General features: G+C 42.4%; 2 protein-coding genes across 2 annotated transcripts; one reads left to right on the top strand and one right to left on the bottom strand.

The window, feature by feature from the left end:
* Positions 1-2,802: 2,802 nt before the first annotated feature.
* Positions 2,803-4,659, top strand: urp1 (urotensin-related peptide 1; the record flags this gene model as incomplete). The annotated part of the gene is made up of 4 exons (XM_084332003.1): positions 2,803-2,905; positions 4,009-4,049; positions 4,217-4,322; positions 4,587-4,659. The coding sequence occupies 4 exons, from the start codon at positions 2,803-2,805 to the stop codon at positions 4,616-4,618; spliced, it is 282 nt and encodes a 93-aa protein (XP_084188129.1). The 3' UTR covers positions 4,619-4,659.
* clic2 (chloride intracellular channel 2) lies at positions 4,165-11,335 on the bottom strand. The gene is made up of 6 exons (XM_084332485.1): positions 11,093-11,335; positions 9,803-9,912; positions 8,887-9,012; positions 8,682-8,782; positions 8,239-8,420; positions 4,165-5,998 (listed from the first exon to the last, which is right to left on the bottom strand). Exons 1-6 carry the CDS (start codon positions 11,144-11,146, stop codon positions 5,837-5,839), a joined length of 735 nt encoding a protein of 244 aa, XP_084188611.1. The 5' UTR covers positions 11,147-11,335; the 3' UTR covers positions 4,165-5,836.
* Between the last annotated feature and the right edge of the window lie 464 nt (positions 11,336-11,799).

The following is an 11,799-nucleotide window of genomic DNA, read 5'->3' as shown; positions in this document are numbered from 1 at the left end:
AATTAATCTATCAATCAAACCGCGATTTTTCTTTTGTTCTAGATTGACTCAAGACCCATCAATTACATCATCCAACATTGTTTAAAGGACTAACACATTCCCCTTGACAGAATCGCTTCATATTTAGTCGTTATGGTGCTTTCAACATAACCATTTGTTGTCCGCGATCTTGTTTTCTCCCGGAGTGAGCCGGGGAGGGTTATGTGATTCGGTTGTGGGCGGGTCCTGAGCCCAGGACCGTGGATTGTTGCCAATAAAGACGTGTGAATGGCCAATCAGAATCGAGAAATTTGCATGCCGTTGTATAACATCAAATAAGTAACTTTTTTTTGTAAATAAAGCCTTTGCTCCCCCTTTTTCTTAATAAGTTCAGTACATTGATCCCACACTTCAACTATAACATCAGGGTATTTATACTCACGACAGTGGCTCAGGAGGTACAGTAGAGTGGTCATGGTAATCTGAAGGTTCCCGGTTCACTTATGGCTCCTCCCGGTGGCATGGCAAAGTGTCCTTGAGCAAGACACTTAATCCCTAACTGCTCCCGATGAGCTCTAGCTCTAGTCGCCGGGATCAAAGAGTTTAGGGGTCTTGGGGATGACAGTGTAGGGTTCTTGGGGATGACGGTGTATGGTTCTGGGGGATGGGGATGGCGGTTTAGGGTTCTGGGGGATGCTGGTTTAGGGTTATTGGGTATGGGGATGCTGGTTTAGGGTTCTTGTGGATGATGATTTAGGGGTGATGGGGATGCCGGTTTAGGGTTCTTAGGGATGGGGATGACGGTTTAGGGGTGATGGGGATGCCGGTTTAGGGTTCTTGGGGATGGGGATGATGGGTTAGGGTTCTTGGAGATGGGGATGACAGTTTAGGGTTCTTGGGGATGGGGATGATGGTTTAGGGTTCTTGGGGATGACAGTTTAGGGTTTAGTTGGGGATGACAGTTTAGGGTTCTTGGGGATGGGGATGACAGTTTAGGATTCTTGGGGATGGGGATGACGGTTTAAGGGTTTTGGGGATGTCGGTTTAGGGGTCTTGGGGATGGGGATGACGGTTTAGGGATCTTGCGGATGGGGATGTCAGTTTAGGGGTCTTGGGGATGTCAGTTTAGGGGTCTTGGGGATGCCGGTTTAGGGGTCTTGGGGATGACGGTTTAGGGGTCTTGGGGATTACAGTTTAGGGGTCTTGGGGATGACAGTTTAGGGGTCTTGGGGATGACAGTTTAGGGGTCTTGGGGATGACGGTTTAGGGGTCTTGGGGATGACGGTTTATGAGTCTTGGGGATGACAGTTTAGGGTCTTGGGGATGACAGTTTAGGGGTCTTGGGGATGGGGGTTTAGGGGTCTTGGGGATGGGGGTTTAGGGGTCTTAGGGATGGGGATGGTGGTTTGGTGGTCATTGGGATGACGGTTTAGGGGGGATGGGGATGATGATTGACATTTTCCATAAAAGTGGCACAGTATGCAGATCCAGAGAGAATGAAATGGATGATATTTCAACACATTACCACAGATATTGTCTGGGCTCTTGCATGTGTTGCTGTTTTTAAACAGCTTAAAAACCTCTGACTGGTTTGATAGTGATATTATGAGTTTTTGTCAGGGATGATTTAGCCTGTTCAGCCTCAGCATGGCTATCACATTCAAATTGAGAGAAATACAGTATGCATTTAACTGATTAGCCATATCGTGTCCCCCCCCCCCAGTCCAGTATGAGGCTTTCCTCTAACCTGGAAAACTGGTCATGGGTTTGATGCCACGCCTCACTGGAATTACCCTGGAATTAACCAAGGCCATTGTGTCCTCTACCTTTTGTTTGTAGATGTTCTTGTAATTCTTTATCTGTCTTTTAATTTCTCTTCACGTGTATTTCTTAGCTGTTACATCTTTTTGAGTGTGGGACATTTCTTATTATTATAAATATTTTTTAATTTAGAAGGTATTTCGTTTTATTTCCAATACTCCAAGGCTTATATGTCTTAGGTAGATACTACTAAACTCGATATAGTCTGAGATCACATTGGTTTGTTTGTTCAAATCTGGACATTCAAAAACCTCCCATGAGGTACAGTTGAAAACACCCCTGCAAACAACAGGTATCATACTGTCTCCATTCCAGACCTTTCCGTCCCGGCCTGGTGGCTTCTCTCTCTCTCTCTCTCTCTCTCTCTCTCTCTCTCTCTCTCTCTCTCTCTCTCTCTCTCTCTCTCTCTCTCTCTCTCTCTCTCTCTCTCTCTCTCTCTCTCTCTCTAGGAGCCTCTGATATGCTGGTTTCCGAGGCGAACCACACTGTGGTCGGATGCTCCCAGTCCCAGAGGAGGCAGGGAATCTTTGTGACACTGTCCCTTTACTAATTACGTGTCTAATGTTAGCCAGTAAACACAAGATGACGTAGAAACCTTCAGTGGCAGCAACATATTTCTAAAGCCCCAGTGTGCCAACACAAGGTCTCAGATATCAGCAATGATACATGATTTTCCGCCAGGTGGATGGAACAGCCCATCACACAAAAAAATGGTGTCAGACATAAAGCATCTGAGCTTGCTGGCTCTGCCACTGATTGCTGTTGCAGGGTAAACATTTGTTAGAGCTCTCTGTACAAGCAGAGATAGGCTGGGCTTGAATTGACAGGGTCCCCTGAATTGCGTCTTTGATGACTGGTCCATCACGTCAAAACCATTAAGAACGAGACCGGCTGAGATGATAATGTATTGATCAGAGTGTGATGGATTGCAGAGGAAGATATAAAAGCGAAGTTCCCAGCAGACTCCAAGGTAGTCCAGACCTGCCTCTCAACACCGTCAAAATGCTCTCTGTAGCGCTCTTCTACCTTTTAGCTGCCTTTTGCTCCACAAGAAGGACACATGCTCTACCACTATACCCAGATTCCAGCTTGGAACCCCAGGCAGGTAAGAAACGAAAAAGTGTGGTTATTCTGTGGTACGGCATCTCTTGTTTGATTTCATTGGTTATCCATTAGATTTATTTAATTAAAACATGTAACTTTCTGCTTAGGAGACTTTCCTCTTAAAACCTTCCTTTGTGAGAGATATCCAGAGTGTTCCCGCTCAGATATATTTGATTGAATGTGGGACACTTTAATGTTCTTTCGTCCTACCTGAAAGATATGGGTCACGATAGCCGATTGCAGTGATATTCCAGCAGTCAAACAGCTACCTTACAGGACAGAAGATTTTGTTTATTTTAAAATGTTGAGCTATTTCGGTTGTTTCTTCAGTCCAATTGATTGTCTATTTGTCTTTGGTACCAAACTCTGTTACCTCTTTACAACCTTAAAACTAGGGATGCACCGATCCGACTTTTTCAGTCCCGATACCGATACAGATACCTGGCCTTTTGGTATCGGCCCATACCGAGTACCAATCCGATTAAATTAATAAACTGTATGGCTCACTGTATGGTGTGGAAGAGACTGGGATCATTCTTTTGTGCAAGGCAACATCAGACTTGACTTAAAACATTACTTTACGTAGTTTGTCCCCTGGCACTTTAACCTTTTTGTTTAACTTTCAATGTGTCTTAAAAATGTTAATTGTCATCTGTACATATATATATATTTTGTAATACAATTAATTGAATAAAGCATAATTATTATAATATATATTTCTTTAATTGTCTCCGATACCCGATCTAGCTAAGACTGAATGATAATAGACAGCTGTTGTGTCTGTTTTAGACTTCATACAGAAGCTAGTGGCAGAGGTGGAGGATGGTGGGAACTCTGATCAGGGGGAACAGAGAGATGTGAAAACCCTATATCCTCTCCTAGTGCAGCACAATGGAGTCAGAGACACTTGGAATAAAGGTAATAATAAAAAAGAGAAGGGTTTTGATTGATTGATTGAACATTTTATTAACAGATTGCAGAATGGGTACAGTACAGTACAGCTCAGTACATGTCTGGTTGCATGGATAGATTCAACATCTTAATAATCTTTTATCATACTCGATATCGCTGCATTCCAACTATTCATTCTTAATTTTTCTTTAGGGGCAAAAGATTCAGTACAACAGGATACATTTGGCAACATGGTAAGAATATACTAATGGAAAATCTGATCAGAGTGTGTGTGTGTGTGTGTGCGTGTGCGTGCGTGCGTGTGTGTGTGTGTGTGTCTGTGTCTGTGTGTGTCTGTGTGTGTGATGGCTGAATGTACAATGTTATCACCAGCATCCTTATCTCTTGTCTGTGTTGCCAGGTGGACGACTTGAAAGAAGTGGTTTTAAAGCTGGCAGCAGCTGACAGGCTTCGATCTCAGGGCTTCTTCAGGTCGGAGCAGAGCTTGCCGAAGACCAACAAGAGAGGTGAGCACATGCAGAGCCGCTGCCACGCCACACCTTCCCCCGAGTAGCAAGCAGGGCCGTGTCAACAGCGTATCACAATGGGCGAGATGATGAGTGCAGATATTTGTAATGCAATAAGCCGGTCAAAGGATTGTTTAACCAGGGCTTGTGATATTGTTAGCTGAACCGGATACAGGCGGGACACAATCACTGAACGGGTGGATTCTGACACAGATTTGACTCCAGCGTCGTCTTAAATCTTCCCCTTTTTGTTTCCCCTGACAGCGTGTTTCTGGAAATACTGCGTGACCAACTAAGCGCTACTGCTGCTGGAGGATCAGAGAGAGGTTCCTACCTCATCCTGTTGGAATCAGCATAGAGCTCCTTGTCCCAAAATGAATGTTCATCTTATAGATCCAACATTGTTTTATACGTACATACTGTATTGCCTAGTATAAATGTTATGAATAGAAAATATATTTTTTAAGTTGGAAAATGTTTCTTTTTTTTGTCGCAGAAAATAAAATTGATATCACAATGCATTGATTGGAAAAGCTTAATTTACGAGAGCAGCACTGCATTTTAATATACATACATGTACTCAGATCATTAGGAATGATAGTATTGTGTACTGTACATGTGGTAATAATGTCGATAGCCCAGAGGTCAACCTTTATAAGAGCAATTCGATTTAAGATTAATTTGCATTTCTTTCTTAACCTTCCCCCCACAAGGGAGCACTATAGTGCTAGTTAGTAGCACGCACGCACACACAAGCTCAGACACATACACACAGAAATCAAAATGATAAAATAGTTTTACTTCGTTTTTACTTCGTAGTTTTACATACTATGACAAACTTGACTATTGTGATTGTGTAATACTGTGTGAGACAGAGGAATGTATTGCCTGTATTGTGTAATAATCTTGAACAGTTTAAGAGGGATTCTGTTTCCACTAATAAAACTAACAAACACAATCATATATATTTCATAAAGGTATTTTGATTAACAACATTTAAAAATATGTATTTACACTATAGACAAAACAAATCTGCTAGATTAGATTAATGGTCAATTGCACACTTGGCCTTTTCACTTGCCAGAAGAGTGACTACAAATAAATAGCCTATACATCAAAACCAGTCACATTTTGGTTCAGCATCTCCCCACCATGCCACCGTGACAGGTCTGTCTTTGTAAGGTGGAATGATTTATTTTATGCCCTTAGTCTTTTTCATTTATTCTAGCTGGCTTCAACACCCTGTGTGGATCACCATCTTCATGTGGATGGATGTACACAAATTGAAAACATATCCATAATAGATAGACACTGCACTCTCTCCATTAAGAACTTTTACAATATATTTATTCTTTATTCTTTATAACCGATAAACACTGTTTTTAATGGCGAGAGTGTGGTGTCTATCTACATGAGATTTACAGAACATGCTTTTGTTGTTGTGGGCGCACCTCTTCTCCTGTTGTTAGAGCATTATATTTCTTCTACCCTAAAGGGATAAAAGGACGTTTGGTCTACTTCCTCTGATTGGCCGCGGTAAAGTAGGCCTTCTCAATCTCTATGTTGGCCGGACATGTCTGGCTGAACTCCTCTCTCTCGTTGGCATTCTGGAGGTACCGCCACACTCCTGTGAACTGGGGCGGGATATCAAAGTCACAGTACTTCTTGGCAGCAATCTAGAGGAGAAAAGGGAGGAAAAGGACAAAGTCTATTTGTATGTATTCTGATGGGAAGAAATAGACCTTGTGGATGAAGATGGTCCACCCTTGTACTGGCATGCTTTACAGATGGCAGCATACTCCTTCTGCACTGTGCAAGTGTTTAAACTAGTGCTGTCAGGCGACTAAAAAAATGTATCTAATTAATTACAGGATTTGTAATTAATTAATCTAATTAATCGCATTTTAATCGCATAACCATTTTATGCCTGATATTCTATATTCTATATTCTATACTCATATTTCAAATTGCATGTGTCCAGATGGCAGAATTCAGTACTGTATCTACAAAACCGTCTGTTTAATCATCTTCCATCTATTCATTTGCTTAGATTTTTCAGGTCTGGTCAATTTGAGCATAGTGTTATTCACAGTCAAAGATAAATGTTTTTTTATTGATATTCTCATTTGGTTAATTACAATGTACTCAAGCCTAGTAACAGACACAGTATTTCTGACACTGGGAATACATTCCCTGAGATCCATAGATGTCCCTAGAATCAGATACCGAACATGCAAATGGACCATTTAAAAAAAAGTCTGTAAATGTGTATTCTATGTTCTTATGGAATGAATGAGATAAAAACAAAATGTTATTTAAAAAAAGAAAAATGTTTAAATGATTTTAGAGTAAATTTTCATAACGCATAATTTGCTGTATAATGAATTAATCTAATTAACGCGATAAACTGACAGCCCTAGTTTAAACATCAACATTGCTCTCAGTTTGGAAATCCATGTGAATCTCACAGTGTAACACACACACACACACGCACGCACGCACGCACGCACGCACGCACGCACACACACACACACACACACACGCACACACGCACGCACACACGCACACACACGCGCACACACACACACACACACACACACACACACACACACACACACACACACACACACACACACACACACACACACACACACACACACACACACACACACACACACACACACAGACACACACACACACACACACACACACACACATGGTTTGAGCACTTTTCACTATGGAATAGGTATGCTAAACCTGACCTATTTTAGGTGGTTAAAGGGGAACTCCAACATTTTGGGAAATTAGCTTATTTAACATCTTCCCTGGAGTTAGACAAGAAGATACATACCTTTTTTGTCTCTGTGCGTGCATTTTAGCTTTGGGAATAGACGCTCCGTTAGCATAGCTTAGCTTCATCACTGGAAGTGAGGCAGGACAGTAGCCTTACAGTGCCTTACAGTGTATTGCAAGGTCTGACATTGACCAAACTTGATATGCATGACCTTGGTGGGCTCTAGGTCAACTCCTGAAAAGGGGGTCAATGTCAGACTTTGCAATCAAAAGTTAGGGGGCTAATAACCCTTGCCATAATTTCAGTGCGCCCCCTAACTTTTGATTGCAAGGTCTGACATTGACCCCCTTTTCAGGAGTTGACCTAGAGCCCACCAAGGTCATGCATATCAAATTTGGTCAATGTCAGACCTTGCAATACACTGTAAGGCACTGTAAGGCTACTGTCCTGCCTCACTTCCAGTGATGAAGCTAAGCTATGCTAACGGAGCGTCTATTCCCAAAGCTAAAATGCACGCACAGAGACAAAAAAGGTATGTATCTTCTTGTCTAACTCCAGGGAAGATGTTAAATAAGCTAATCTCCCAAAATGTTGGAGTTCCCCTTTAAGACTATTTCTTTACATTTGTAAAATAGATTATGTATCTGAAATAGCTCCTAGAACACAAATCCTAAAATGTTCCAGTATAGCGTGCTCACAGCTACACCAGCGATGACACGCAAATAGTCTGCCTAATGTGTGCATCTGAGATTTAAAGGAACACGCCAACATTTTTGGAAATTGGCTTATCGTCTTCTCCAGAGAGAGACAAGAAGATAGATACCAGTTTCCTCTCTGTGCGATCAGTAGAAAGCTATCTGGCTGCATGTTAGCCTAGCTTAGCACAATGAAGAGAGTGCTAAGCTCTCTAACGGTAGAGGTGATAGTTGGACAATGCCTAGGCTAACTGGCACTGTCCGCTTCCATTCATTGTGCTAAGCTAGGCTAACCTGCAGCCAGATAGCTTTCTACTGAACGCACAGAGAGGAAACTGGTATCTATCTTCTTGTCTCTCTCTGGAGAAGACAGTAAGCTTTCCCCAAATGTTGGCGCGTTCCTTTAAGTGTTGCTGTGCCGTCTCACCTTGATGACATGCAGCTTGGGAAGCAGGTTGCAGTCAGCTAAGGTGAGACGGTCGCCGTCGAGGAACTTCCTGTTGGAGACGGCAGCTGTTTCTGTGGAGTTGTGGTCGATCTCCTCGGGCAGCGGCGAGTTGAGGTACATGTCCAGACGCTTGAACTCACGCAGCATGTTTCTCTCGTGAACTGGCGGGTCAGAGACAAAGGGACATTTGACATCATGGACATGTCTATACCGAGGACTGCACTCTGCACTCTTCCAGCAGTCAATGAGCTACCTTACAGGACAGACAATGATTGTTTCTTCAGTCCAATTGATTTCAGTCCATTGCTAACTCCTCACTTTTAGAGTATACAGACATAGTCATATCATTTTGTACTAAATTGTATCTAACAAAACTCGCAATATGCTTGACGAACATTATTACTGCAAACTAAATAACTCACAGCTGTTACTGGAGCTGTTCTTGATGTAAGCAGAGAACTTTGCGAAGATGTCAGCGCCCACATCAAAGGACTCTTTGTTGAGTGGACTGAGGTGAGGATACCTGCGGAAAACACAGGAGGCCTGTGAGTCATACCATTCACATTTTATCTTCAGCAGAATGATGACGTATTAAAACACACATATATACTATGTAATCTGTAATACCTGGGAGGGGCCAGTGTTTGCTCCAGAAATTCCTCAATCTTGATGAAGTCTGTTTTGAGGGTGCCATTATAGAGGAGGAAAGGAGGATTGGTCCCAGGGGCCAAGTCTTTGAGCTCTGCTGGTTTCCTGGAGTACACAGGGCAGGTCGGAGGAGAGAGGGGGTGGTGGGTGGCACGGGGGAAGGGGGTAGTGCGAAGGGAAGAGATGAACAATTGGAAATGGTCACAAACGTAATCACCACAGTCACAGTCACAATGACCACAATAGTTATCTAACATGTCAAATGCAGAGTGGCCTTCTAGATCTAGAGAACGCAATGGTTATCAAATGCAGAGTGGCCTTCTAGATCTAGAGAACGCAATGGTTATCAAATGCAGAGTGGCCTTCTAGATCTAGAGAACGCAATGGTTATCAAATGCAGAGTGGCCTTCTAGATCCAGAGAACACAACGGTTACCTATAGCTTGTCAAATGCAGAGTGGAACTCTCGATTAACGATCCCAACATTGCCTGTTGACTCAGTTAATAAAACACACTGAGGTGGGTGTGGTTGGCTATTTAACAGGCCCACGTTTGTGCGTTCTGAATCACTCAATTATCAGCATTCTTTCAAAGTTTCCTGATCTTATTTGCTCACTGGAAACGGCCATGAAACTCACACACAAGAAAGGCTGGATTAAAAAAAAGGTGTTTGTTCAAAAATTACACAGAGCTCCTTGTACGTTTTCGCTTTACAAGCTCCTCCTTCTACCTCAGCCACACCCTGTGAGTAATACCCCTATTAACAGATCTCAATGGTTTTAGGTTTTCTGAAAAACATCTCTCTTCTCCCAGTAACTTCTCAACAGAGGTCTGTTGAGAAAAGCCCCTTCAACCAGATGCTCAGGAAGTGTGTTTTCAGGAGGAGGGGAGCTTACTTCCTCATGTCAACAGTGGTCACTGTGAACTTCACTCCTTTTAGCCATAGCACCATGAAGAGCCTTTGGCAGAACGGGCAGTTCCCCACGTTCTCCCCATCGTGTCCAGCCTGGAAGACAAAAAAACACCATAAGAAAAGGCCCGGCCTCAGATGATGGAGAGATTAGTATTAGAAAATACAACTCGTGGTCATATGAGATGGTGACAAACCTGATATGGCCCGATTCAGCCCATGCAAACTATCACATTATGTCCTGATCTCTTCTGCGCTAATAAACAAAAGACATTTGAAGTGATAGGTGTGTCTTGGATTATTTTAAGGACTCAGAGAGTCAGAGGAGAGGAAAAACAGGCATTGTGCTGGAGAGGAAGATAGCAGATGTTAACATCCCTTATCCTCCGTCAGCCAACACACTACATGACAGCACAGTCTTATAATAACACCAGCCACTGTATCCCTGGCTTGGCCATTGCTCCAATATTATTTTTTATTCCTGTTAGGTTATTAGGCAAGAGAAAGAGAAGTGGATACTGATGATTTATAGAGGTGTGCCAGACTGTGTGATATCTCTTCTCTATCTTTATTACAGCTTGTGTATTGAATAAACAAGTTCATTTAGATGAGAAATAACATAGCCTATTGCTTATGTGTGTTATTGTTATAAATAACTCAACCTCCGTGTTGTAAAGTGCATGTGTGTGTGGGTGTGTCTGGCCCAGGCTTGGGGCCAGGGGTTCTGTGTGCTCCATGCTCCTCCTGGACGTACGATGATAAGGTGGACTCCAGTGTCTGTTGTCGCAGTTCACCGATAAAAACCTACCCTGACTCTCACCAAGGATACACACACACACACACACACACACACCGATGCACTAAATGTCTGTGGTGTTTGGTATCTGTGGATGGTGCTCATTAAATGACAAGTTACTCTCTGATTGATTGTGCCCATACAGCTCTACCCTTTTACAATACCAAGTACTGATAAGGGAACAGCAAATCCCGCTGTGGTGCCAATGATATACCCTTAGAATTTGCAACGAGTGAGACATACAAATTAGGGGACTAGTGTACATTTTCCCTATAGTCAAAATATGCAAATGATTGTCGCTCTCTTCTAGAAATAAATGAGTAGATTGTAAAGTAGAAATTAGAGTAGTCTACTTTTTTATTTTGTTTTGCTGTGGTATGATAACATTTTTGCCATTTATTTTTTATTTTACCCATGTCAGAATGTTAATGTTACTGTAACATGTACTCATCCAATACATCCAATAGCAAATCAACTGACCTTTATGAACAGCTCAATGCTGGGCTCTTTGTCGGAGTTCTGTCGCAGTGCCATGCCGTCTCAAAAATAAGCTCTGTGCTGTCAAGTCCTAACAATTGGTCTCCACAAGTATCCTGTTGAACCCGATTCAGTGGTTCTGTGCAGTCCCCAAATTCATAAGGCCGGAGTATATACAATTATATGTTATCTGTTGCTCTGGACTCAAGTGTGTCTGCGTCCAAGATCTCAGAATGTGGCCTTAACCTTAGTGTTGGTTTGTTTTGTCTGAGGGCTCCTTAGAGGCTATCACTATGAACACACTTCACAAGAGGGAGGAACCAGAGAGTGGGCGGGGGTTCCTGCTCATATATATACCCTGTGTCAAAATCTATGAGCAGCGCTTAAAATAGGAACCACTACACATTGTTAGTTAAACAATACCGATATCGCCATGTGACTCAGAACACACAAATTCAGTTCATTTCAGCCACTAACTATAATGAATGAGATGACAGCTGAATGTGGTGTTTGAGATATTGGTGACATTACACATTATGGACGCCTCCTAATACAAAGCACACTGTGAGCCTCATCTAAAAAATACAAGTATACTGTAGCTTTCAGTTCCACTTTCTGTTTGATGGACTAAAAGCTTTTGTTACAAGAATGTCAGCAAACCATGAATGAAAATGCATACACTTTTTTCCTACCTAGACGTTTTATTGTGA

This window comes from Notolepis coatsorum, assembly GCF_963971535.1.
Source record: "Notolepis coatsorum genome assembly, chromosome: 16".
In the NCBI taxonomy this organism is placed as follows: domain Eukaryota; kingdom Metazoa; phylum Chordata; class Actinopteri; order Aulopiformes; family Paralepididae; genus Notolepis; species Notolepis coatsorum.
The sequence above is the reverse complement of the archived record's forward strand: the minus strand, read 5'-3'. Positions and strand labels throughout refer to the sequence as shown.

What these genes read in the sequence shown, in the direction of transcription:
- clic2 (XM_084332485.1), bottom strand. Translation starts at nt 11,146, where the DNA reads ATGGCACTGCGACAGAACTCCGACAAAGAGCCCAGCATTGAGCTGTTC. An exon ending in GCATTGAGCTGTTCATAAAG is followed by an intron (nt 9,913 to 11,092) that starts GTCAGTTGATTT and finishes TTTGTCTTCCAG; the next exon opens with GCTGGACACGATGGGGAGAA. An exon ending in CCAAGCTGCATGTCATCAAG is followed by an intron (nt 5,999 to 8,238) that starts GTGAGACGGCAC and finishes TTTCTCCTCTAG; the next exon opens with ATTGCTGCCAAGAAGTACTG.